At 43.9% G+C, this 23691-nt stretch overlaps 1 protein-coding gene across 20 annotated transcripts in view; it reads left to right on the top strand.

Moving 5' to 3' along the window:
- MSI2 (musashi RNA binding protein 2) overlaps positions 1-23691 on the top strand; it is a 561091-nt gene that overhangs the window by 422876 nt on the left and 114524 nt on the right. For all 20 annotated transcript variants that reach the window (XR_006356258.1, XR_006356257.1, XR_006356256.1 and 17 more), the window contains exon 8: positions 20254-20336. Coding sequence is in view for 17 of the 20 variants with exons in the window: in XM_044000333.1 (XP_043856268.1) it covers positions 20254-20336 (83 nt within the window). In the remaining 3 variants the exon portion in view is untranslated. The remainder of the gene's footprint in view (positions 1-20253; positions 20337-23691) is intronic.

The raw sequence follows: 23691 nt of genomic DNA, 5'->3' as shown, positions 1-23691 counted from the left end.
CAAGTGTCTGAGGCCAGATTTGAACTCAGGTCCTCCTGAATCTAAGGCCAGTGCTTTATCTACTGTGCCACCTAGCTGCCCCCTCCAACAACACTTTTAAATTAATCTAGATGTTGTTTAATACAGCATCTACATGCATTTGAAAAAAATAGTAATAGATATTTTACAAAATAGAGATCAGAATAACAGAGCTTGGCTTATATGGAGTCACAGACCTAATGCAATAACTCCTTAGCCTCTCAGGAGTTATGGGGACCACCACAAGTTGAGGACCAGTGATCTAGAACCTAGAAGCCAGATATTGTCCCCCAGCCCAGTTCTTTCTCCACTTCTCCAAGTTACCTCCCATATTTGAAGACATACTTCAAGCTGTCCTCCTTCCCTGCTGTCTTTCTCTGCTCTCCACCCTTACCTGCACACTGCCACTCTCCGCCCCCCCCCCAATAAAACAAATAAACACAAATGCTTTTCAGGGAGAAGAAAAAAAGGATGGTGGCTATATGTTATGCTTTAAGCATCCCTAAATCAGAGCTAATTCTTTGCCAGTGACCACCCCAGAGCTTTCCCACAAAATGTGACATCATCTAATGGGTTTACAGTTATTGGAGTGCATCTCTGAAGCAAATGAGAGAGCTTAGATAGGAGAAGCATGAAATAGCATTGTTTGTTCTAGGGAGCATTACAAAACCGAGGGATCATCTTCAAATTATCCACCCTTTGGTCACAGGCTGCTCATTTGGGAAGGAACTAAAGCAATTTCAGCAGATCTTGGTGTGCTAAACCGACTGGTCCCTGACATTCTGACCTTTCCACTTGAGAGTTACTGGGATACTAAAAACTAAGAGTCTCTCTTGGTGGGGGGAGGGAGGAGGTGTTAGTTACACCAGGAAAAATGGGGGCAAACTAGGAATAACCTGCTGCTGTAGGTGGGCAGATGGAGGCCAGGAAGGAGAAGATGCCTCTCTAACGGTAAAGGGGTGATGGGTATTTGCTTGTTATCAGCAATGCTCACACAAAAACAAGCTTCTGATGGGAGCTCTGGGGGCACTCAGGGCTGGTGTTCTCTGGGGCTGGCAGTGTGTTTATGTGATTAGCAACTTCCCCATGCAGGACCAATCCCTCCATTCAATATCAAGTTTCATAAACAAGTTACAATAACACCAGTCATTAGAAACCCTCTGGTGACTGGTTTCGATTGTGTTTCCACTCCCTGCCCCCAATAAATTCAGACACATTTTTTTTTCATTTTGAGTGAATAATTGAGGCGGGTGGGAGAGAGGGGGGGGTGTCCAGCATCCAGAAAATTTGCCCAGTAAAAATGTTGCATTGTTAATCTGCTATTAAGCAAAAGTCTTCACACCAGGCTGGGTGCTCTGCGTCTCTCTGCACACCCTGGATGGAATTATGCATCATGAATAAAAACTGCTGTCAACATGCATTGGTTTCAGAACATTAGAGCATATGGTATGTGATTATCTGTATTGTCAAGTGCAATAAAGTGAATTTGGATATAATAAAGAATGTAATATTTTAGAAATTTGGTAATAAACTAGGGATGAGTTGACAGCAGAGTTTCTGCTTGGCCCTAGACACAAATAAATTGATGTAACTGGTATCAAAGTAACTGGTCTCTCCAGAGGAGCTGAAGAGTGACCAGCAGATCAGCTTTGCCCTATTTGGATTCAGAGGGAGGGCAAGGTGGTGTTTGGTACAATGGGTGGCACTTTGGATTTGGACATCAGAGAAGCATAGGTCAAATTCTGGCTCTTGCTACTTGTGTGACCTTGAGGGAGTCACAGCCACAGACCCACTGGGCTTCATCTGGAAAATGAGGAGGTCCCTTCTAGTTCTAAATCTATGAGCTTCTTACTGGTAGAACCCTGACATTTCCATCTATCTCGAAATCCCTTCTTTTTTCTAGTGAGATCTAATCAGTTGACTAAAAAATCAGAGCAAGGAAATCACCCTTCAACTTTGATTGGGACTCATCCTGAACCTCTGTCCATTCAGCTCAATGCAACATAAATTACCTACTATGTGCAAATGATGAGATTACAAAATCACCCTCCCCTCAAGGGCTTTCATCCTACTGGAGGGAAGCAGCCTGTATATAAAATTTTTAGAGCCTCTGGAGCTTGAGGAACCTGTGTTTTTGTCATAGCTACGTCTGAAAATGTCCTTTTCCTCCCCCTTCCTTTCACACCCCTCATCCCTGTACATTCCCCCCACCCCAAGCTTTCATCTTTGAGTCCTATTGTAATGTCACTTAGGAACATGAACTTCCATCAAATTCTCTCTTCCTTAGGGTCATTAACAGCAAACCTTGAAGTTTAAAGTAACAGTCAGCACAGTCTTTGTTAATTTATTACAAAGTTAATACCTGTTTGCCCTGGAAAGCAGTTTTCTGTCATCAAAAACACGCACATCCTCCTTTTCTTCCCTGCAAAAATGATGGACTGTGGGTATGGAACTCTATGTATATGCTGTCAGTGATGTGTTGGTTATTTTTGCTGAACTGCTTTTTTTCCCTCTTTCATTTTTATTCTTTGTCACCAAAATAAAAATGATTTTCTGAGTAGGAAAGAGGGGAGAGATATATTGGAAAGTGAAGGTGCTATAAAAACAAAAGGCAGGGGCAGGGGTGGCGGTACATGCTGGCAGTCCGTGCTGCTGGGGAGGCTGAGGCTGGTGGATTGCTTGAGTTTGAGAGTTCTGAGCTCCAGCACAGCTTGAGCTGATCAGGAGTCTACCCTAAGTCTCTAACCAATATGATGAGCTCCTGGGAGCAGAGGACTACCAGGCTGTGAACTAGTCCAGGTTGGAAAAACTGAACAAGTTAAAGTTCTTAGTCCATCATGTCCGTGATTGGTTGCTGTGCTTGCAGTCTCCCCTCCCCGAAAAAGACATTAATAAAAATGTAAATATAAAAAGGTGTGCATAAAATTGCACCTCATTATTCTCCCTCTACATGTCAGTTCCAACATTGCACTGCTCTGAGTAGGTTGCCAACTTTTCCCCTGGTTCATACAGGAGGGCCACCCATTAGGAAGATCTGACATATGGAAATCTCTATGACTTGTTGGTATAATTCCCAGGATAGCCTTGGGATACGTGTAAATAAATTTCCCTCGCCCAGGGGCCATGTGATTGGGTGTCCTTTGGCAGAAGAGGATGATGGGAGTGACAGGTCATGCTGGGTAAACAAAGAGTTCAACTGATTTTAAGTCACTTGGCTTGACATTACAAATCAAACCCCATTACAGCAAATACTAATATAGTGAAAAATCACTGAAGTATTTTCAAATAATTTCCAAATCCCAGCTGATGGCCCATTTAGTGCAAGCATAATTGGGCACAGTGAAAATTTCCCATACAACCAAATAATTTAAATAGACCTTTATAGATAGATTTTAAAGGGGTCTGTGGCCCACCATGCTTTCTAGGTTAACCCTCTCAATAAATTACTATGATAATGACTCAGGGCCCAGTCTTTCCACCTTTACATCTATCGACCTCTGATTTCCCCCATCAAACTTTGGTCTCCAGAGCCTTCACCCCATGGTTTTGCAGGTTACAAAGGCGATTTGGGGGACGGCCTGAGGTGCCATACTAAATGGGAGTGCAAAGACTGTTACTGTAAATTCCAAGGTTTGCCAGTAACAACCACAAGAAAGATAGTTAAATTGAACTTAATGCTCCTAAATGATCTGCAAATGTATTAATTCTACTTTCTGTTAATTAACAACATGATGAAACTGGCATTTCGTAAGTCGACGTGTAACACATGCTTTGGTAATTATGTACTCAGCGGTTCGGATTCAGAATGCTAATAGAATAAAATTTTAATGAAGATATGTTGCGATGAAAAATTTATCAAGAAAAGTTCAGGTAATGCTTACATTAACACGGCAGGGAGTGGGAAGCAGGGGGGCCCATTCCAAGGAGCAGTCCCGTGGATTCCTTTCTGCTGGCACTGGTCTCTCAGCTAAGGAAGAAACACTCTACTCACACACAGGCTACATACACTTTAACTCCCAGGAATTTAGGATGTCCTAGAGATGAGCCAAGTGGGCTCTGGACTGTCTCTGTCTTTAGCCTAGAAGAATGAGCAAGTGGAGGTTGAGAATGTCCCACTGGGGCAGCTAGGTGGTGCAGTGGATAAAGCACTGGCCCTGGATTCAGGAGGGCCTGAGTTCAAATCCAGCCTCAGATACTTGACACTTAACTAGCTGTGTGACCGTGGGCAAGTCACTTAACCCTCTTTGCCCTGCAAAAACAGAAACAAAAACAAACAGAGAGAAAGGAAGAGAGAGAGAGAGAAAGGGAATATGAATGCCCCACAGTGGTCTGGAAGTGAAAGTGATTAAATAACCAGGGTAACTTGCTCTTACCTCACCTCTAGTAGCCAAGTAGACTGTGCTATCCCATCCCATGGCCCTTGGTATCAGTGGTTATATCACTCCCTTCCTCCTACTCCCCATTTCAGGTATGCAGTATATAGTCCTCATTGGTCATCTATAGTACCAAGGATCAAAACCACCAGGATATTATGGAAATGCTTGTTTTACTTCTTAAGTTCAGAATAAAAGAAATTGAAAAAAAAAACCACCAAGACTGCTGGGTTTCTTGAAAATTACTTACTCCTTGGTCCATGAAATAAACACTGCCTTCTGAGCTGGGCTGCCTTGGGATCTGAGCTCTTGGTTTCATTGAGAGGTCTGGATTCCAGATGTCCAAAAAAGCTTGGTGTAAGTTGTTTATAGCAGAGGGGGGAAAAAAAAAAAAGACTAACCCCAAACCCCACCCCTCATGATGAAATAAATGTGTTGGATACTGCAAACTTCTCAGTTTAGGAATTTTGACTGGCAACCATTTCACCTCAAGTCTCCAAAAAGGGTAGCTGGCAAAGGGATTGCCTCGGGAAATAGGAAAGCCAACAAAAATGACCTTTTGGAGGAGGGTGCTGTAAGGGTAGCAAGAATAGCAGGCACAGAGCCAGAATGTTGTCAGCTGGGAATTTTCAGAGACTATATCTCATAATAAAATCGTATAATTTGTGGCTGCGCTGAAAACCCAACAACCGTCCCTGCTTCCATTTAGTGGTTTCTCAATGCCCGAGAACTTTACGGAGCCTTATCTAATGCCAGAAAGCATTCCCTGTGAACATGTCCATGGTAAAACGGACAATGATCCTGTGCCTACTGTTGGCAGGTGCTCCTTGGCCCTCTGAGCTGATGGGCGAGTCTCTCTCTATACATACACAGGTGGGTTTTTTTCTTTGGTTTTTTTTTTTCTTGGCAATATAGATACCATTGGCTAGGGGCAAGATATGTCTCTGATTTCCCTTTCTCTGTCACCTCTCCCCAGTTCCCCTTCATATCCACTCAATGCCTTAAACAAAAGACCCTGCTGTTGGCAAACTATGTTACCACCTCCACCCCAAAGAAAAAGAAGGCATTGTCCTAGAGCATGGGTTTTTAACCTTTATGTATTCTTTGGTCCCCCTGTGGCACAATCTAGGAATGTTTATGGCTGCCTCCTTGGAATAGCAGTTTTAAATGCATAAAGTAAAATACACAAGATTACAAAGGAAGCCAAAGATTAGTGGAAATAACAATGGGATTCCCCGCCCCCCCCCATGTTCATGGAACCTCAGAAATCAATCCATGGTCTTACCCCTTCCTGAGGGTGAGTGAGTGACACATGGTACAAGAAAGTCAAAGTCATAGGCCCATCTCAGGTGAACCTTGCTTTCAGCTCAAACAGAAAGTGGACACAAAGGAAAATGAGAATCTCTGGGCCACAGAGGGACCTTTGAGGTCAGCTTGGGTAACTTCTTACCCAGAGACATTAAGTGAATTACCCAGAGTCTGACAGGTAGTCAGGTAACCCTCCTGTCTGTGATGCTCAGTGCTGGGTGGTCTTGAGCAAATCACATGACTGCCCTTGGTCTCTGTTCCTTATCTGGAGGGAGAGAGAGAGAATGGTGATAAGTCAGAGGTTATTCAGGACCTTCAACTTTGTTGCCGAAGGTAGGATTTTATATGAAACTTCAAGAAGAAAGAAACTTCAAGAAGGTAGGAGGTGGAGACAAACTGTCTTCTATCATTATTGTTGTTATTTCCACTGGTTTAGGGAACTCCCTGGCGAGGAAATCTCTACCAATGCAGATCCATACTCTGTCTACAACTTATAGCTCCGGAACAGGAGTCCCTTAGCCTTTTTTTTTTTTTAAAGTGAGGCAATTGGGGTTAAGTGACTTGCCCAGGGTCACACAGCTAGTAAGTGTTAAGTGTCTGAGGCTGGATTTGCACTCAGGTCCTCCTGACTCCAGGGCCGGTGCTCTATCCACTGTGCCACCTAGCTGCCCCGTCCCTTAGCCCTTTTTGTGTGTGTCTTGGACTCCTTGGGCAATCTGAGGAAGCCTATAAACCCATTTTCAGAATAATGTTTTTAAATAATTGAAGGAAATGCTAAATTTCAGTTAGAGGTCAGTGAAGACAGTATATAATTTTCCCATCCAAGTTCATAGAACACTCCTCCCACCCACCCAGGTAAATAAATCCCTGGATGTCAGGTTAAAAAAACCTCTGCTTTAGAGAATTGCCTATGACCCTAAGGGGTTAAATGACTTTTTCAGTTTTGTTAGAGCAGAGATTTGGACCCAGGTGTTTCTGCCTCTGAGGCCAGCTCTCTGTCTTCTGCGTCAGATGCTTCTCATGAGCCCCATCATTAAGGTAGTTTAATCCTCTGCCAAGGGTGGTCAGGAGCCTTTAGAGCTGCCTCTCACTGGATAAGAGAATAACAGTAGCAAGGACCTGGTAAGTAGTAAAGACTTTAAAAATCTTGTTGAATGACTGATTGACACACACGCCTGATCTGGATCAAGCTCTTGGCCTTCTCCAAAGGGAGAAGGACTGGACTTAGTTCTGGCACCTCCCTTGATTGCCCTGAGTCCCTCATGTGGTTTTTTTTTTTTAATTTTAATTTTTTTAAGTGAGGCAATTGGGGTTAAGTGACTTGCCCAGGGTCACACAGCTAGTAAGCGTTAAGTGTCTGAGGCCGGATTTGAATTCAGGTCCTCCTGACTCCAGGGCCAGTGCTCTATCCACTGCGCCACATAGCTGCCCCGCCCCCATGTGTTATTACCCTCAAAGGGCACACTGGGCAAGTCTAGCCCTGAGAAAAAAAGAAAAAGAAAACGCTGAGCTTTGAGGATTTGCAAAAACAAAGGCTGAAGAGGCTTTTTTTCTGGTCCCCTTCTCCAGCTGTGTGTCTGACCCCAGCTCCCCTCCTTCCTGCTGGGTCCGCATTGAAATCCTGGCCCCTTTTGCAGAGGTCCTGATCCGAGCCAGTTGTCTAGCGATTTAATTTGGTGAATTTACCACCGAGTCCCAGAGTTTATATTGGCACTTAACAGCGGTAATATGTGTCTCTCTTGCCAAGAACTGCCTATTTTCCTGACCAAGATGGAACACCATGCACAAAAAAATAGGTTTGTGAACTAATCTCCTGTCCTGACAAGTGTCATTCACAGAATCACTACTATAGAGCAGGCTTGGAATTAAATGAGGTTGGTACTTTCTAGATGGGATCACAGGTGCTTTCGCTCTTTCTCCTCTCTCCACTCTGCCTTCACTCTTTCTCCCTCCCTGCCTCTGTCTCTGTTTCCCTCCCCTTCTCTCTCTCTTTATCCCCTCTCCCCTCCCCTTCTCTTTCCTCTTCCCTTCTTCCCCTCTCTTTAACAAGAGTCCAGGATGAGACTTGAAATCCTCAGGCACTTTCAAATAGCACTCTCAGTATGCAAGACAGCTTTTCAAGTGCTTTATTTTGTATTTTTGGAGAAGGGTTCACTTCCAAGCTGTCCCATCCAACCCTCTTTGTCCTGAGATCAGGGAGCTGTCCATTCTTTACTAGACTTTCCTAATCATAGGAAGTAACCAAGAAAGATATCCACTTCAACTTGTCCTCCAAATAAATCTTTCCCACTGGCTTACTGTAGGCTGATACTACATCACAGAAGCATCATTCCTGGAGGCAGAGAAAGAGGTCTGGGTCCATAGACCCACTCAGACTATTTATTGCTAGCTCTTTAACCTTGAGGAAATCATATAAACTGTCAAAGCCTCAGTAGTCTCATGTGAGCAATGGGGATGATGATAATAATACTACCCCTCTCACAAAGCTCTTGTGAACCTTAAAATAATACACACAAAAAAGATTTAAAATTCTAAACTGGCTGGGGCATAATGATGGCCTTGGGCTCCTGGTCATTTAGGATGAAATAGACATGAGTTTCAGATCCTTTCCTGAGAGCACAGATTTTATTTGGGGGGAGGGGGGAAAGGGTGGCATAGAGATAGAGACTGGTTAGTGCCTGAGGGAGGATGGAGGAGGGAGGGGAGAATCAGATAACATAAACATGACACCACTAAGATATGGGAAAAGGATCAGAGGTGGGAGGCTGAGTGAGTTCCTAAGAACAGTCCTGCCTGGGCTGGTGTCATCCCTTAGGATAATGTCCCTCAGCCTTCATGAAAGGGATGTCTATTTTAACTATCCTTTAGGGAGAGACATTCCCAGAACTTAGAATCAGGGGTTCTTATTCTGGGCTCCATGAACTTGGTGTTTTAATGTTGTGATAATTGCATTTCAATCTTGTTTCTTTTGTCATCCTGAACATTTTATTTTATGCTTTTAAAAACATTTTGTATGTTTAACATGATTGAAATGTATAACCTATATCAGATTGCTTGCTGGCCTGGGGAGGTGGGACAGAAGGGAGGGTGGGAGAAAAAATTTGGAACTCAAAAAAATATCTTTACATGTAATTGGGGAAAAAAACTTTTATTAAATTAAATTTTTAAAATTTTAATTAAAAGTATGCCTGAGGGGCAGCTAGGTGGCACTGTGGATAGAGCACTGGCCCTGGATTCAGGAGGACCTGAGTTCAAATCCGGCCTTAGACACTTAATACTTACTAGCTGTGTGACCCTGGGCAAGTCACTTAAACCCAATTGCCTAAAAAAAAAAAAATTAAAAGTATGCCTGAGGGGGCAGCTGGGTGGTGCAGTGGATGGAGCACCAGCCCTGGATTCGGGAGTACCTGGGTTCAAATCCGGCCTCAGACACTTGACACTTGCTGGCTGTGTGACCCTGGGCAAGTCGCTTAACCCCCATTGCCCTGCATAAAAAAAAAAAAAGTATGCCTGAGAAGGGGTCCAGACTGTCAAAGGGGACCACGACATACAATAAAAGTCCAAGAGCCCCTGAACTAGAGTCCCGGAAAGCACCACAGGAGAAATTCTTTGTGTGCCCAGGTCACTGAGGCCCTAAAGGCTCTTCTACCAACAGTCTTTTAGTTCTCCTCCTTCAGTGATTTGGGGCACAGAGGCCCATGCCTTCTCAACAGCCTTGCCCTTCCAGGATATCTTGCTTTGTAGAGGGACAGAGATCTCTGCAGCTGACATTTTTTTTTTATGGTCATTTGAAAAATCATTATTTAATATCAATCCATCCTGAAATAGTCTTCTCACTTCTGGCTTTTGCGTTGTACATATTTATCCCAACATTTCAAAGGAAACTTTAACCAGAGGATCCTGATGCTGAAAACAAGAGCAAAGCTTTTCTTTCCAGTTGGGAAATGGGTTCATGTTGGGTGCGGCTTAATATTAATTTAAGGGATTCAGCTTTGTACTTTGACTCAGGCTAGATGGGAAATTTCAGAAGGACAGTTATATTTTCTGATCTCCCCTCCCCCTCCCCAGCATACGCAAGCCCCCTCCTTGTCTGTCTGTGCCTTCCCTCCAGAGGTGGCTGGAGAGCCGCAGGTGTGAGCTAGCTTGCTCTAAGTAACTTTCCCCCTCCTGATTAAGTGGTATGTGTGAATGAAGGAGTCCATGTTGATTCACACCAATCTATGCCTCGGCCGTGTGAGAGCTACTTCCAATTCCCCACAGTCCCAGCAAGCTTTGCAAGGCAGAAAGAAATATGACCGGGCAAGTTGAGAAAATAAATTAAACTAATGTCAACTTTTCTTGTTTCTCCCCTCATTATTAGGGGATGGAATGGGGCTCATTTATCAAACGGGAAGAAAAAATTAATTGACACAGGCTTTAATATTATGATGTCTGGCTTGTCTGGTCACATTCCTTCATTTTTTGAAAGGCATTTTATTACAGTTTACAACCACCAGCTGCCAAACTATTGGTGTAAACAAGAGAGCAGGTGCATCAATAACACCACACTGGAGGGGCCCCAGATACCAACCTAGAGGCTACTTTGCAGGGAGAGAATAATGCCAGAGTTGGGGGTGGGGGAGCCAAGTGGCGTTTGCTGGGTTTGAGTGGGGAGAGAGAGTGGCAGTCAGAGGGGAGAGATCCTGAGCATTGAGAATGGAGAATTGCAGAGGCTTTGTGTCCTGCTTGCCAGACACGATGGGGGAGGGAAGGAAAGAGGAAAATGGGAATGTCTGCCTCTTATACTGGTCCCCTCATAGGAGTCTTTGTTTAGGGCTAGCCCTGAGGATGATTTCCGCGGCATGCCTAGGTCACTTTTTCTTTCCCTTGTTCTTTGTTCCCTTTGCAGATAAGTAATGAGGGCCTCTAGACAGGGTTATTCGGATTCCTCCAGGGTGGCTGGCCCATTTTTTTTTTTTTAAAGCCAGGTTGCTGGAGAACAGGACTCTGTTTAAATGGGTCACCCAGAGTCACGCTATTCCTGATCTTTGCACTAGAGCTGATGTTATAGATTGAGGCAGAAATGGAAAGAGAAAGTATACAGGGACACCACTCATTCCATTTAAAATCTGGGTTAGACTTGGGGGGGGAGGCAGGAGGAGGTGTTCAAGAATCATTCTGTGTTTGCTTATTCCCCACCCCCCTTAAGCTGGGTTTGCCACTTGGATGCGATTGGCCTAGAATCGTAGAATTCTAGAGCTATCTGGAAACTTCATCCAGTCCAGGGGTTCTTAACCTGGACTCTGTGAATGTTCTTCTTATATCTGGATAACTGTGTTTCGTTATAATGGATTTCCCTTATAATTTTCGATATTTTATTTTATGCATTTAAAAAGATTGTTCAGGGAAGAGGTCCATCAACTTATCAGACTGCCCAAGGAACCATGACAAACAAAAGGTAGAGAAGCTCAGAACTAGGCTGACCCTTTCGGGTTTGGAGGAAACTGCCGCACACCCCAGGGAGGAGCCCCTTTTGGTTTTGTTGTCCACTGTTGCTTTTGAGCTTCTGAACAGCCATGTGAGGTCAATGTGTTCCATGTGTTCTGTTCCCATTATACAGATGAGGAGCCATCACAAGTCAGGCTGAGGGGAAAAATGGTCTAAGGGAGGAATGTAACTAACATGGGAGATATGTCTGGCCTTTGTCACGCTAGCAAACTCATCTGCTTACTGTTACTTAGGAAGATGTGATGTCCATTTCCCAGATACTGTAACAAGGGAGTTGAGGATTAGTGAAATTTTGAGAAAGACCACATTGTTACTTGTAGGTTGTACCCTGCCTTAAAAATGGGTTGAATACCCAAGAAATGGTGAGCCTAGTTTAGAATTATAAGGACCTAGTCTCTAACCTGCCACAGACTGCTGTACACAAGGTAGTATTTCTAATTTGGGTGCTAAGATCCAAGAGAGCAGGTACTGAGGTTGTGCAAGCTTTCCATCATATTTTGTATCTAAAAATATTTAATAAACAACACAGGCAACTCTTGTTCTTTTATGTTAATGCAAAGGAACAGTGGCAGAGATAGCCCACAGCAGAAAAGGATGATAAAACAATTTGAATAAATTTTTATTGTTGTTGGGGAAGATTTAACTTCATAAATATGTTATGGGTCATTCCTCCACTCCGCCCATTTAGGTTCATATTAAAAACATATTACTTAAAAAAAATCATATTACTTTAGCACATGCCAGTTTAATAATGAGAGGAAGAAGCTCCAAAATGTTCTGGGTTATAGAGGCTAAGAGAAAGGGGAACCAGGCAGAAATTGGACACAGCCCCTCCCCCAAATAATCCACAGCATGGATAATTGAGAGTTCACAGTGTCTCAGAAGTGATGGTGGTTAATGATGATACATACCACTTGACATTTAGTGATGGGGAAGATGAAGAGGCCAGGTCTTTGATGGCCTACATTGTACCCACAGACCACACCTCCTCCCTCACATCCCCCAGGAAAGACCCGGACTAGCCAATGCTGCTTTCTGCATGTGATGACCCCACTGTGTGTGGAGGATGACCTCCAAGAGAGAGGGCTCATCTTCCTGTCGAGGTAGAACGTGTATATCTCTACTGCCTGTGGCTTAAGAGCCTGAAGGGAGGGGTTCCAAATGAATTATACATACATTTGCATACATACACATGCCTTTAGTTCCCTCTGTGATAGTTGGAATAAATCAGACCATTTTCTCTTCTTTTCCCAGTTCTCCCCCTAAACCAAGTGCTAGATTAACTCATGCCTCCCATCGATTTTCATTGAAGATGCATTAGGCACTGCCTGATTGCCTATTAGTATCCATTGACCTATATGAAAATAGAAAATGATTTTCGAGGATAAGAGTAGTCTGTTCCCACCATTACCCCCCAAACATCTCCAAGTCCAGGGCTCATTCTTTTTCAGTGACTGCATCTGGCTTAACCTTTTACATTTTGTTGGGTTTCTATTCTCTTCTCTTCCCCCCTCCCCTTTTTAAAATAGACTATTATTTCAAATGAATATTCAGTTCTGTTCATTTGAATAAAGAAAAAAAGTTTGACTGTTAAATGCTTATCTACTAAATAGGGCTTATTAGTTTCTAATAATAGCTTCATTCAGAAGGATGTTGGAAGATTCAGTTTTTAAAACATTCCCTGTCAAGTGCTACCCTATTTGTGTCCATTCTCAAAGCCCTTTTTTGTTTGGTATTTATCCTCATGCGCACCTTCCTTGGCACCTTTGGGCTGACACATGGTGTCTCTGATTAAAACAAAACAAAACGAAACAAACAACAGGGTTGAGATTTCAGCAGTAGATGGAAGATCCAATTTCAAATCCCAGAGCTTGCCTCTGATACTTTCCAGCTGTGTGAATTTGGGTATATTGCTCAACCCACCCTCAGGCTACTCATCTGTGCAATGGGAATAAAAATGCATTCAGTACCTATCTCATAGGGTTGTTATGAGCCTCAAAAGTAAGAGTGCACTTCAAAAACAAACAACCCAAAGCTAAAAATCAACCCCTGCTTCTTCCTGAGGACTCTCTCCATTCTCCTACTTAAAGCAGCCAATGTCTTAAATTAAACAACTTCAAAAAACTGTAGACTTCCTAAGAGTAGTGACAATGATCCATAGCTGCCTTTGCCATGGTAGCAAAGTTATTGAGATTGTGATGTTAGGGGTAGAAGATATCTAATAAGCCTCCAGAGTTGGCATGGGTCTGCAGGGGAAGCAAGCAGTGAATATACAGTTGGCAGAGCCAACACACCAAATGTCTTCTCAAGGTTAAGGGGGTTATTTACCAGGTGGGTGGCCCCGGGTAAGTCCCTGAACTTCTAAAAACCTCAGTTTCCTCATCTGAAAAATAGAGATAATAATAACATCAATCTACAAAGCACCTACTCTATTCTAGGCACTTTGCTAGCAGCCAAGTATACAAATGCAAAGAATGAAACAATTCCTGCTCGCAAAGAACATACATTCTAAGGGAAGAGATAATAAAGACAGCAACAGGTATTCACAAGATAAATATAAACAGAATAAAAATAAGGATCGTCAGACCTGTTATTTCATTGGTATGGGGAATCTTCCTCAAGTGAGGAAGCTCCTACTAATGCCTGTCACTGCCTTCTCTGTAGGTTATAGTCCTAGAGAGTTGCCTGAGACACTGAGAGATTAGGTGACTTGCCCAAGGTCACGACAGCCCATATGTGTCAGAGGCAAAAATTGAACCCAGGTCTTCCTGGCTAGCTCTCTACCCTGCTTCTTATAAATGCAAAGGAAAGAAAAAAAAAATACAAGGCAGTTTGGGAGGGAAAGCACTTCATAGAATCGTTGTGCGGATCAGATGAGATAATATACTACGGAAATGCAAGCTATTTTTATTGCCACCCTAGCAAGAAGATTGGGAAGAAAGGGGTTTGTGTCCCTACAAGCTCCAGCTAAAAGAGACTTCAAATAATCCTATTCTTTCTGAAGCAGCTTTGGAGCATTTCTAGGGTTTCTTTTCTCCTTGACTTTCTCCTCATCTCCCACCCTGTCCTCTTGTCCTGCTCCACTCATTTGGAGAAAAAAAAAAAAAGATCTCTTCACCCTCTGCTCCCATGTTCACCCTAATTTATGACTTTTCCCCTTCATCCCATATTTTATTTCATTTTGGGGGGGTAGTTGTTAACCACCAAACAACTAATTCATTGTAAATGATAATGCAGCCGTGAGAGAAAATGATTACCAGTTAAGGAATAACACTTATTGATAATTAAGTGTTTCATCGCTTCTTTGCTTTCCCCCAAGTGGAATAAATAAATATTTTAGACATAATCAAGTTTGTTTTCTCTACCCAGGCCAAACAGACAGACATGTTGGAATGATGTAGATCTTTCAAATCCTGCAAATGAGGCTCGGCATTCTTGAATTGTTATGCATTCTGGGTACATGGGCTTGAAACCTAAGCTATTTCCTTTAATCAGGAAAAATCATTTTTGTGATACTTGCATTCTAGGCTTAGGGAAGCAACCAGTCAGGAGAACATCAGAGTTGGAATTTGAAATGATTTGGTGAAACCAGCCTTTCCCCCCACCCCACTTCCCTTACCCCTTCCCTCAGGCTCTCAGGCAACAGTTTGCATTTCAATTTTGATCTCTCATATATGCTTCTCCTTATCTCAGAACTGGTGGCACTGTCTGCAAAATGAGGGCAGCAAAATTCTCCATCCCTGTGTTCACTAACAAGTTTCTAATGGTGATAATGCTGGTACTGAGATAATTAGTGATCTACAACAAGCATGGATGGTCTGTGGGGCAGAGCAGGGCAGGGCTCTTGTCTCCCTGCTAGGGAGATAAGTGACTGGCAGCAGTAGAGACAAGTACATGTTGGATGGAGTACAGTGTCACCTTTGAAATATTCCTACCATTGTGGGGCAGCTAGGTGGCTTGGTGGATAAAGCACCAGCTCTGTATTCAGGAGGACCTGAGTTCAAATCCGACCTCAAACACTTGACACTGACTAGCTGTGTGACCCTGGGCAAGTCACTTAACCCTTATTGCCCCTCTCCCCCCCCCCCCAAGTATTCTGACCATTGGCTAGGAAGATGACAAGCCTGTGACTTACCACACAACATACTTCCTGTGCTGTTTTGCAGTAGTTGGGATGAGTTATGCTGAACCATCCATATTCTCACCCAGGTCTCCTGTTGAATCTCAGCACATACAGTACATGAAGTCAGCTGGCCTGGATGCAGTATGATGTCTGTGTTTGGGGAAAAGCCAATTCTGGGTGTGAAGGACAAACCTGTGACCTTGGCCTTGCCAGGATAAGATTGCCAACTAAAGCAACTGATACAATAACCCTATAAGATCTATTATCATCCCCAATTTACAGATGGGGAAACTGAGCCTGAGAGGTCAAGTGACTTGCCCAGGGTCATACACCTAGGACCATTACACCACCTAGCTGCTCAGATAAACAGCCATTTGTTTGGGATACAGCAACATATTCATAACGAGGCCGGGGAGGGGTTGACTACGTTGGGTTTTGGCCCAGGGCACTGAATTTGGTGTGTACCAAGTTGCCATCTTTTGCAATTTAGAAATACCAGAGCCTGGCACCTAGTTTTGCAAACAGAGGAGGAAACTACCAGATGGCAGAATGGGTTAAGTTTGGCTCCCTACTCCCTAACGATCCAAGCAGTGACTTCCCCAGCAGTAACTTTGTCTGTCTACCCAGATCTCAGTCCTACTGTTTGCCTGAGAATGTGCAGCCTTCATGTCATTCATCCCAGGTGCTGTTTGGGGCATTTGCCCCAGGTTAAAAAAAATCCCAACTATGATTCTAGTAACACAGAGGATTCCCACATTTGTATTGAAGGTTGATGCTCGAGGTCCCTTCCAACTCAAAAGCTCTAGGATTTCCTAATTATTTGCATGCCAAATAACTGTAGACATTTTAGATCAGAGCCTGGCGTCTTCTGTGATGAGGCAGAAATGTATTCTCTACCCCACCCCATTACCCAATGTGTTGTCCAAGGCAGCTGAAATGGTCTGCTTTGTGAATGAATGAGTTTTCTATCCCTAAAAAAGATTTAAGACCAAACTGAATGCCTATCTCTTAGGGATGTTGTGGAAGGAATTACTATTTTTTATTTTATTTTATGCAGGACAATGAGGGTTAAGTGACTTTCCTAGGGTCACATAACTAGTAAGTGTCAAGTGTCTGAGGTCAAATTTGAACTCAAGTCCTCCTGAAGCCTGGGCCGGTGCTTTATCCACTGTGCCACCTAGCTGCCCGCCAGGGAAATCACTATTTTGATGGAAAGCTTGATTAGAGAACTTCTAAATTCTCTTCCACTGCTAGGATTGAATGATTCTAGCTGGTCCATCTGTCATTGCATCATTGAATGAATATTCAGGAAAGGTTTACTAGAACATTGTTCAAAAAAAAAAATAAGTTTCTCTGGGGGAGGGGTTGGTGGTGGTGGGAAACAACAGAAAACCATAGCAGGCAAGCCAAATAACAATGAGTTTTTTGGATAATCTGGGGCTTCCACTTCTACTCAGTCACAGATAGTATTGAGAATTGACTGGGGCAGGGGGTGGGGCAGCTAGGTGGCGCAGTAGATAGAGCACCAGCCCTGGATTCAGGAGGACCTGAGTTCAAATGTGGCCTCAGACCCTTGACACTTACTAGCTGTGTGACCCTGGGCAAGTCACTTAACCCCAGTTGCCTCACCAAAAAAAAAAAAGAAGAAGAAGAAAGAAAAGAAAGAGAATTGACTGGGGGTGGGGGAGTGGGGAAGAAATAAACAAAGAAGTGGGAAGCAAAAGAAACCAGTCCTGAGGAAACCACAGCTAAACACAGGGAAGGCTGAGGATTTATTTTCCTTGGCCACCTAGTATGACAGCTGTTTGAACCTGATGAACTAGTGTTCATCTGTTGGGCCCCATTTGAAACAAGGTATATGCTCTTTCCTGATCAAGGCTTCAAGTCCCAAGGGTAACCTACTTTATAACTTGTACCAGGTGAGTTTAGGAAAAGTATGCCAACTCACTTTACTGCCAATTTTCTTATCCCAAGTTGACTCTTGGTATTAATAGACATGTTTAATCACCAAGAAATAGACATTTGATCAGTCAGTAGGCCAACAAGTATTTATGAAGTTTTTGTGGTAGGCACTGTAAGCACTGGGCATACAAAGAAAAGCCAAGAGTAGTCTCTGCCTTCAGGGAGTTCCCATTCTAATGGAAGGGATGACACAAGTAGGCACATACAGAATCTATACAGAGTAGAGAGAGTGCGGAAGATGGGGTAAGAGTTTGGGGGGCAGGGGCAGCTAGGTTTTACAGTAGATAAAGTACAGGGCCTGGATTCACCAGAACCTGAGTTCAAATGTAGCCTCAGACACTTGACACTTACTAGCTGTGTGACCCTGGGCAAGTCACTTAACCAATGAATGAATGAACAAATGAATAAATAAAAGACTTTGGGGGGCAAATAGAACTTTCTCTTTTGGGCGTGGTGAATTTGAGATGCTATGGGGGGGGGCATCCAGCTCCTAGTGTCCTTGAGGCAATTGGAGTCACCTGACTTCAGTTCAGCAGAGAGGCTGGGGCTAGGTGTGTAGCTTTCAAAGAAGCTGGGAGAAGCATGGAACATTTGATCTGAAGCGGGTGTGAGAGAAACATGCCTGCCTGGTGGTTCAGAACCTTTGGCAGTTCAGTGTTCAAGCAGATGGGGAGAGCTGGTCCTGGAGTCAGGAAGGCCTAAGTTCAAATCTAGCCTCAGAAATTTACCACCTGTGTGATCTTGGGCAAGTCACTTAACCTCTGCCTACCTCTGTTTCCCCAACTGTAAAATGGGGTTGATAATAGCACCTACCTCCCAGGGTTGTTGTGAGGATAGAATGAGATAATATTTGTAAAGCCCTTGGGCACAACGCTTTGCACATAATAGACGCTTAATAAATGCTTGTGTCCTTCCTTCCTTCTTTCCTGTGACCTTAAAGGGAAAATTAATGAGGCATGAAGACTAATGCTTAAAAGGAAATTAAATAGGAAATGTCTATTTTTAAGAAACAATAAAATTAACATGTGATGATTTGAGAAGATGACCCCCCCCCAAAAAAAAAAATCCTGCCCCTTTAACCTTTAGGCTGTATACATGGTATATCCCATTCTCCACTGATCTGAGGATTTCTGAATATCTTTCCAGAGATAACCAGTAACCCTTTTATTGGGCTGCAACTGAACCCTGCAAACCAGCTTGGGATCTAATAGCATATGCAAAGTTCCTGAAGCTAGGGACAGTTTGCTTGTTGTCTTGTCTCTGCAGTGCCTAGCATATTGCCTTGAACAGAATAGATAGTTAATTAATGTTCATCGAGTTGAGTCCAGAGAGAGATATTGTGGAAAGAGCATTGGATTTGCACTGAGAAGACCCAGGTTCCAATCCTGCCTCTGCTGTTAACTCCTTGTGTGGCCTTGGGCACAATTTCCAGGAACTTCTTTCCCTGGGTCTCAAGTTTCCTTATAAAATTTGGCTATTGGACCAGATGACATCTTAGGTCCCCTTCTAGCTTCAAATCCTCTGATCCCATGCCTTGATCGAAGTCATATAACTATTTGGTGTCAGTGCTGGGAATAGAATGTGGGTATCCTTCCTCTAACTCTCTTTTCACTATCCCATCCATCTCCCTTCTTCCCGCTCCCCCCCACTCCCACTCCCCTTGCCTTTTGGTGTTAGGAAAGGCCTTGTGGTAGAATATAAAGAAAATAAGATTTATAAAGCACTTTAAGGTTTGCAAAGCACTTTACAAATAAATAATTTTATCTTCCCAACAACCCTGGGAGGTAGATGCCATTTTATCCCCACTTTACTGATGAGGAACCTGAGGCTGAGAAAAGTAAAGAGATTTGCCCAGGGTGACAGCTAGTAAGTGTCTGACACTGGGACTCAAACTCAGATCTTCCTGACTCCAGGTATAGTCCTACCTGTGTGACCTCGAACAAAGTCACATAACCAGTCTAGACCTCAGTTTCTTCACCTATAAAAAGAAGTGGGTTAGATGAGGTGGGCCACAAAGATCCCTTCCAACAACAGATCTTGAGAATTAAGCTTAGGGCAGCTTCTCTTAAATAAAATGATTTTTCTGCAGAACAATATAACAGAAATGGGAACCTGTTATGCCCGTGATGGTTGGGGGGGGGGGTGACTCGGGGAGGGGCAGGGAAAGGGAAGGTTGTGCAGGGACAGGAGGGTGGAGGTGGGTAGAGGAAGATGTGGGGAAAAGAAATTGGTATGCAGATTGGTGGTTAACTGCCAAAATTCTTCAGCCTGGGTTTGTCTCTCAGAGCTCATCTCCAGCCGAGCAAATACAGTGGATAGCTGACGGGTAGACAGCAGGCATCAAACAGTCTTAAACTGCCCCAAATCTGCTCTGCTTTTGAAGCCACAGTGGGAAAAGGATGCCTGCTCAGAACAGAGGCCTTCAACTTTAATAGTTTCTTAGAGGCCTCAGGATGTCCTGATGAGGCATTAGAGGAAGTCATTCAGGAAGAAAGGGACAAATAACCCCCTCCATTTCTGGGCTGACCCCAAGGGCTGGCCGTTTGAGCAGGCCGAAAGGACAAGTGTGGACCCGCAGTGATCCACGAAGCTCTCATTATCCTGCCCGCCTGGCTCTGTGTGAGAAGCCGCTGGGTTCTGACCCTTATAAATAACAGACAAGTAAATTTCTTGTTTGCTCCAGGCCAAATGTAAACCACGGATTGCCGGGTTGCATGTTGGCAAAATCATTAACTTCTTTTTTTTTTTCCCCCCCCAGAAGGTTCGGGGTTACAAATTAGGCAGCATTTTCTCCCAGGCTAGTGAGACTCCCCCAAAAGCCCCTTTGTTGTTACCTAAGGTGGCACACCCTATCCCACACGTGGGAGATTGTGCTTACAGAACATTTCAGTGGCCAAACCCGGAGATGTAAACACTGTCTCACAGAGCCAGTACCCCAAAGAGCCAAACTTACTCACCTCTTCTCCTCCTTTTTTTCCTCAGGCTTTGGCTTTGTCACTTTTGAGAATGAAGATGTTGTGGAGAAAGTCTGTGAGATACATTTCCACGAAATCAATAACAAGATGGTAAGTTGATGGAGAAGTTGGCATACATAAACACATACATGCACACACACACACACAAACACACGTACACATGCACACACACATGCTTGCTTTGGTCCCCCATACTGTTTATCCTATGGAAAGAGAGGAAGAGGGCTTGGCTAGAAGGGCTTATCCCTGGGAATTGGAACTGATAGATTTGGGGCCCCCTCTGTGGTCTGTCTCAGAAGTGGAGACATTTTAAATCTGCAACAAGTATACCAACCAAGGTGATTTCTTCCCTTGGAATAGTACTGGATAATTAAAAAGGTGTTTCCTCCCTTTCCTGCCTGCCCCTAAAGCATTGAATAATGCCATGTTCCCTCCAATGGTCCTCTCCCTGCCTTCCCTACCTGAAGATCTGAAAGGAGGTTAAGTTTAGAGGGGAGTAGAATAGAGGGGAGATCTGAGGGGAGGTTGAGTTTGAGGGGGGTAGAATAGAGGGGAGATCTGAGGAGACTGTGGGTTTCAGGATAAAAGAGTGGGGAGATCCAAGGGGAGGTTGAGCAGGAGGGTAGAGTAGAGAAAAGCTCTAAGGGAAGGTTGGAGGTTGGAGTTCTGAAGGGAGGCTGAGTTGGGACATGGAGGGGTAAGGATAAGCCAACTTCCCAGGACAAGTGACCACTAGAGGGCTTCATAACACATCCTAGATTCTACAGCTCCCAGAGCCTTGTGTTTGTTCTTCTTGCTCTCTCCAAATTTGGGGGAGTGGAAGAGAGAAGAAAACCCCTTGCCGGGCCCAAACTTGCGACTCAGCCAGTGTTTCCCAAGCTGTCAGCAAATCCCTCCAAGCCATCACAGCTCGGTTGGCTTGCACAACTCCCAGCCAAGAGAGGGGAGGGAGAGAAATCTGTGTGTTTCAATCTCAGCAGTAACTTTGATATTTTCAGTTAAAATATTCCCCTTCCCTTTGTCAAAACATTCCTTGCTTCTGAAACATGTATTCAGATATGCATTGTATATTGGTCTGATATGTGTTCACCGACTTTAAATCCAATAATAGAGCTTTTAGTGTAGATAAGATCAAAGCAATCTTCTTAGCATATGCTACAGACCTGATTCAACATTTGACTTGCTAATTTTTTCCCAGGGCACTAAAATAATATTGTTCATATTGTTCCTTGCCATAATATGCATCTAAAATGAAAATACCGTTTTCTTTGCATACTATATGTTGGGGATGTCAGTGTGGACGTTAAGGTGGTACTGGGGAGATAGATGAGCTCTTACTTTTTTGCTAATAGGATTTCCACTCCCCCTTCTTTGGCTTTCCTCCCCTCCATCTTCTCCCCCAGCCACCCCCCCAAAGGAAAAAATCCATTGCCTTCTAGGATGAAGGGATAGGTATGTTCACACTCTGTTCTTTCAGCAGGTTGTCTTTCTGTGTGGTGATATTTTAAAACCCTGTTAGAGAGGCTGGGGGAAGAAATAAGCCTAATCTCCAATACAGATGCCCTTGTTTATCCAGGGAAGAACCCCAGTCTTTGCTGGCTTCAAGCTGTCCCTGGCAAATACAGGTTAGACCTGAGGAGAATGACTGATGGCTGATACAGAATGCTGATGGGGGAGACCCCTTTCCTCAAGGAGCTTCCATTGAATGCAGGATTGTAGGGTCAGAGCTGCAAGTATCCTTAGAGGTCATCTAATCCAACCTTTTCATTTCACAGTCACTCAGTCAATAGTCAGTCAACATTTATTTGTTTTGATTTGTTTTGGGGTTGTTTTTGTTTTGTTTTGCAGAGTGCTGAGGGTTAAGTGACTTGCCCAGGGTCACATAGCTAGTAAGTGTCAAGTGTCCGAGGCCGGATTTCAACTCAGGTCCTCCTGAATCCAGGGCCAGTGCTTTATCTACTGTGTCACCTAGCTGCCCCTTATTAAGCTTGTACTATGTGTCAGGCAGTTAGGTGGCTCAGTGGAAAGAACACTGGGTCTGGAATCAGGAGGACCTGAGTTCAAATCTTGTCTCAGATACTTACTAGCTCTGTGACCCTGGGCAAATCACTTAACCCTGCTTGCCTCGGTTTCCACATCTGTAAAATGAGCTGGAGAAGGAAATGGCAAATCACTCCAGGATCCTTGCCAAACCTCATGCTGTGATCTAAGGGATCACAAACAGTCAGACTGAGCAACTGGACAACAACTTAATTGTGCCAGGCCCTGTAATCATGTGCTGGGGATACAAAGAAATGCAGAAGACAGTCCCTGCTCTCAAGGAACTCACAATCTAATGATGAGGAGCCTGAGATCCAAACAGGAAAAGAAGTCGAACCAGGATTACAACCCAGGTGTTCTGCTAGGCAGCCAGCAGCACAGTAGAGAGAATACCTGTGTCTGGAGTCAAGAAGACCTGAGTTCGAATCCAGCCTCAGACACATGCTAGCTGTGTAACCCTGGGCTTAGCTTCTGTCTGCCTCAGTTTCCCCATCTTTGTTGTGATGATGAAATGAGATAATATTTCTACGTACTTAGCACAGTGCCTGGCACATATTAGGCTCTATATAAATGCTTATTCCCTTCTCCTCTCAACCCTCGATCCAGTGTTCTTTCTAACTCACCCTGCTGCCTGGAAGTTCGATGGGGATGTTCAATTAGTCAATGACAATGTTCCTCATTCATTTGTGTCGCTCTTTTAAAACGTATGCTCAAATCTCTTGCCTCATTTAGTCCTTAATTAATCAGTGAGATGGTGTAAGGCAGGGAATTTTTTTCTCCCTGTTTTTCCCAGTGGGGAAACTGAGGCTCAGTGAGGTGGTATGACCAAAGGTACATACATAGCAGCAATAATTGTTTGCATTCATATATAGTGGTTTGAGATGTATGTGGTACTTTTTCTACATGATCTCATTTGAGCTGCCAAACAACCCTGCAATGAGGCTGGCACTACAGGAATTATGTATCCCCATTTAACAGATGAGGTGCCCACTGACTTTGCCCATGGTCACACAGTAAGGGTCGGGGTCAGGGTCTGAGCCCAAGTCTTTCCTGACTCTTTTTGTGCTTTGAATTACAGAGCTGGGCAGTTGAGCTCTCTATAAGACCAGCTTTATTATCAGTTGCCTAATCAGGACAGGTGCTTATTTTTAAGTGAACCATCCAAGAGTAAATGGTGGGAGATCCCAGGTTCTACACATTCCATGTCCTGACCTGAAGCCAGAGGAACCTTCCTGCCATTTCCCCATCCTTAGAGATTTTACCTCCCTCCCCAAAGTGGGAGTTCGTTCTGACCAGGGACTCACCCCTGGGATAGTCTACCTGGGGTGCCACAGTGTAGAATTCTCTTTTCTTCAATGCCATAGTCCCTTCTCTTTTAGATGAGACCCAGCATGGAGGAGGAAAT

This window comes from Dromiciops gliroides, chromosome 4 (genome assembly GCF_019393635.1).
Source record: "Dromiciops gliroides isolate mDroGli1 chromosome 4, mDroGli1.pri, whole genome shotgun sequence".
NCBI lineage: Eukaryota > Metazoa > Chordata > Mammalia > Microbiotheria > Microbiotheriidae > Dromiciops > Dromiciops gliroides.
This window is presented reverse-complemented; position numbering and strand designations above follow the sequence as displayed.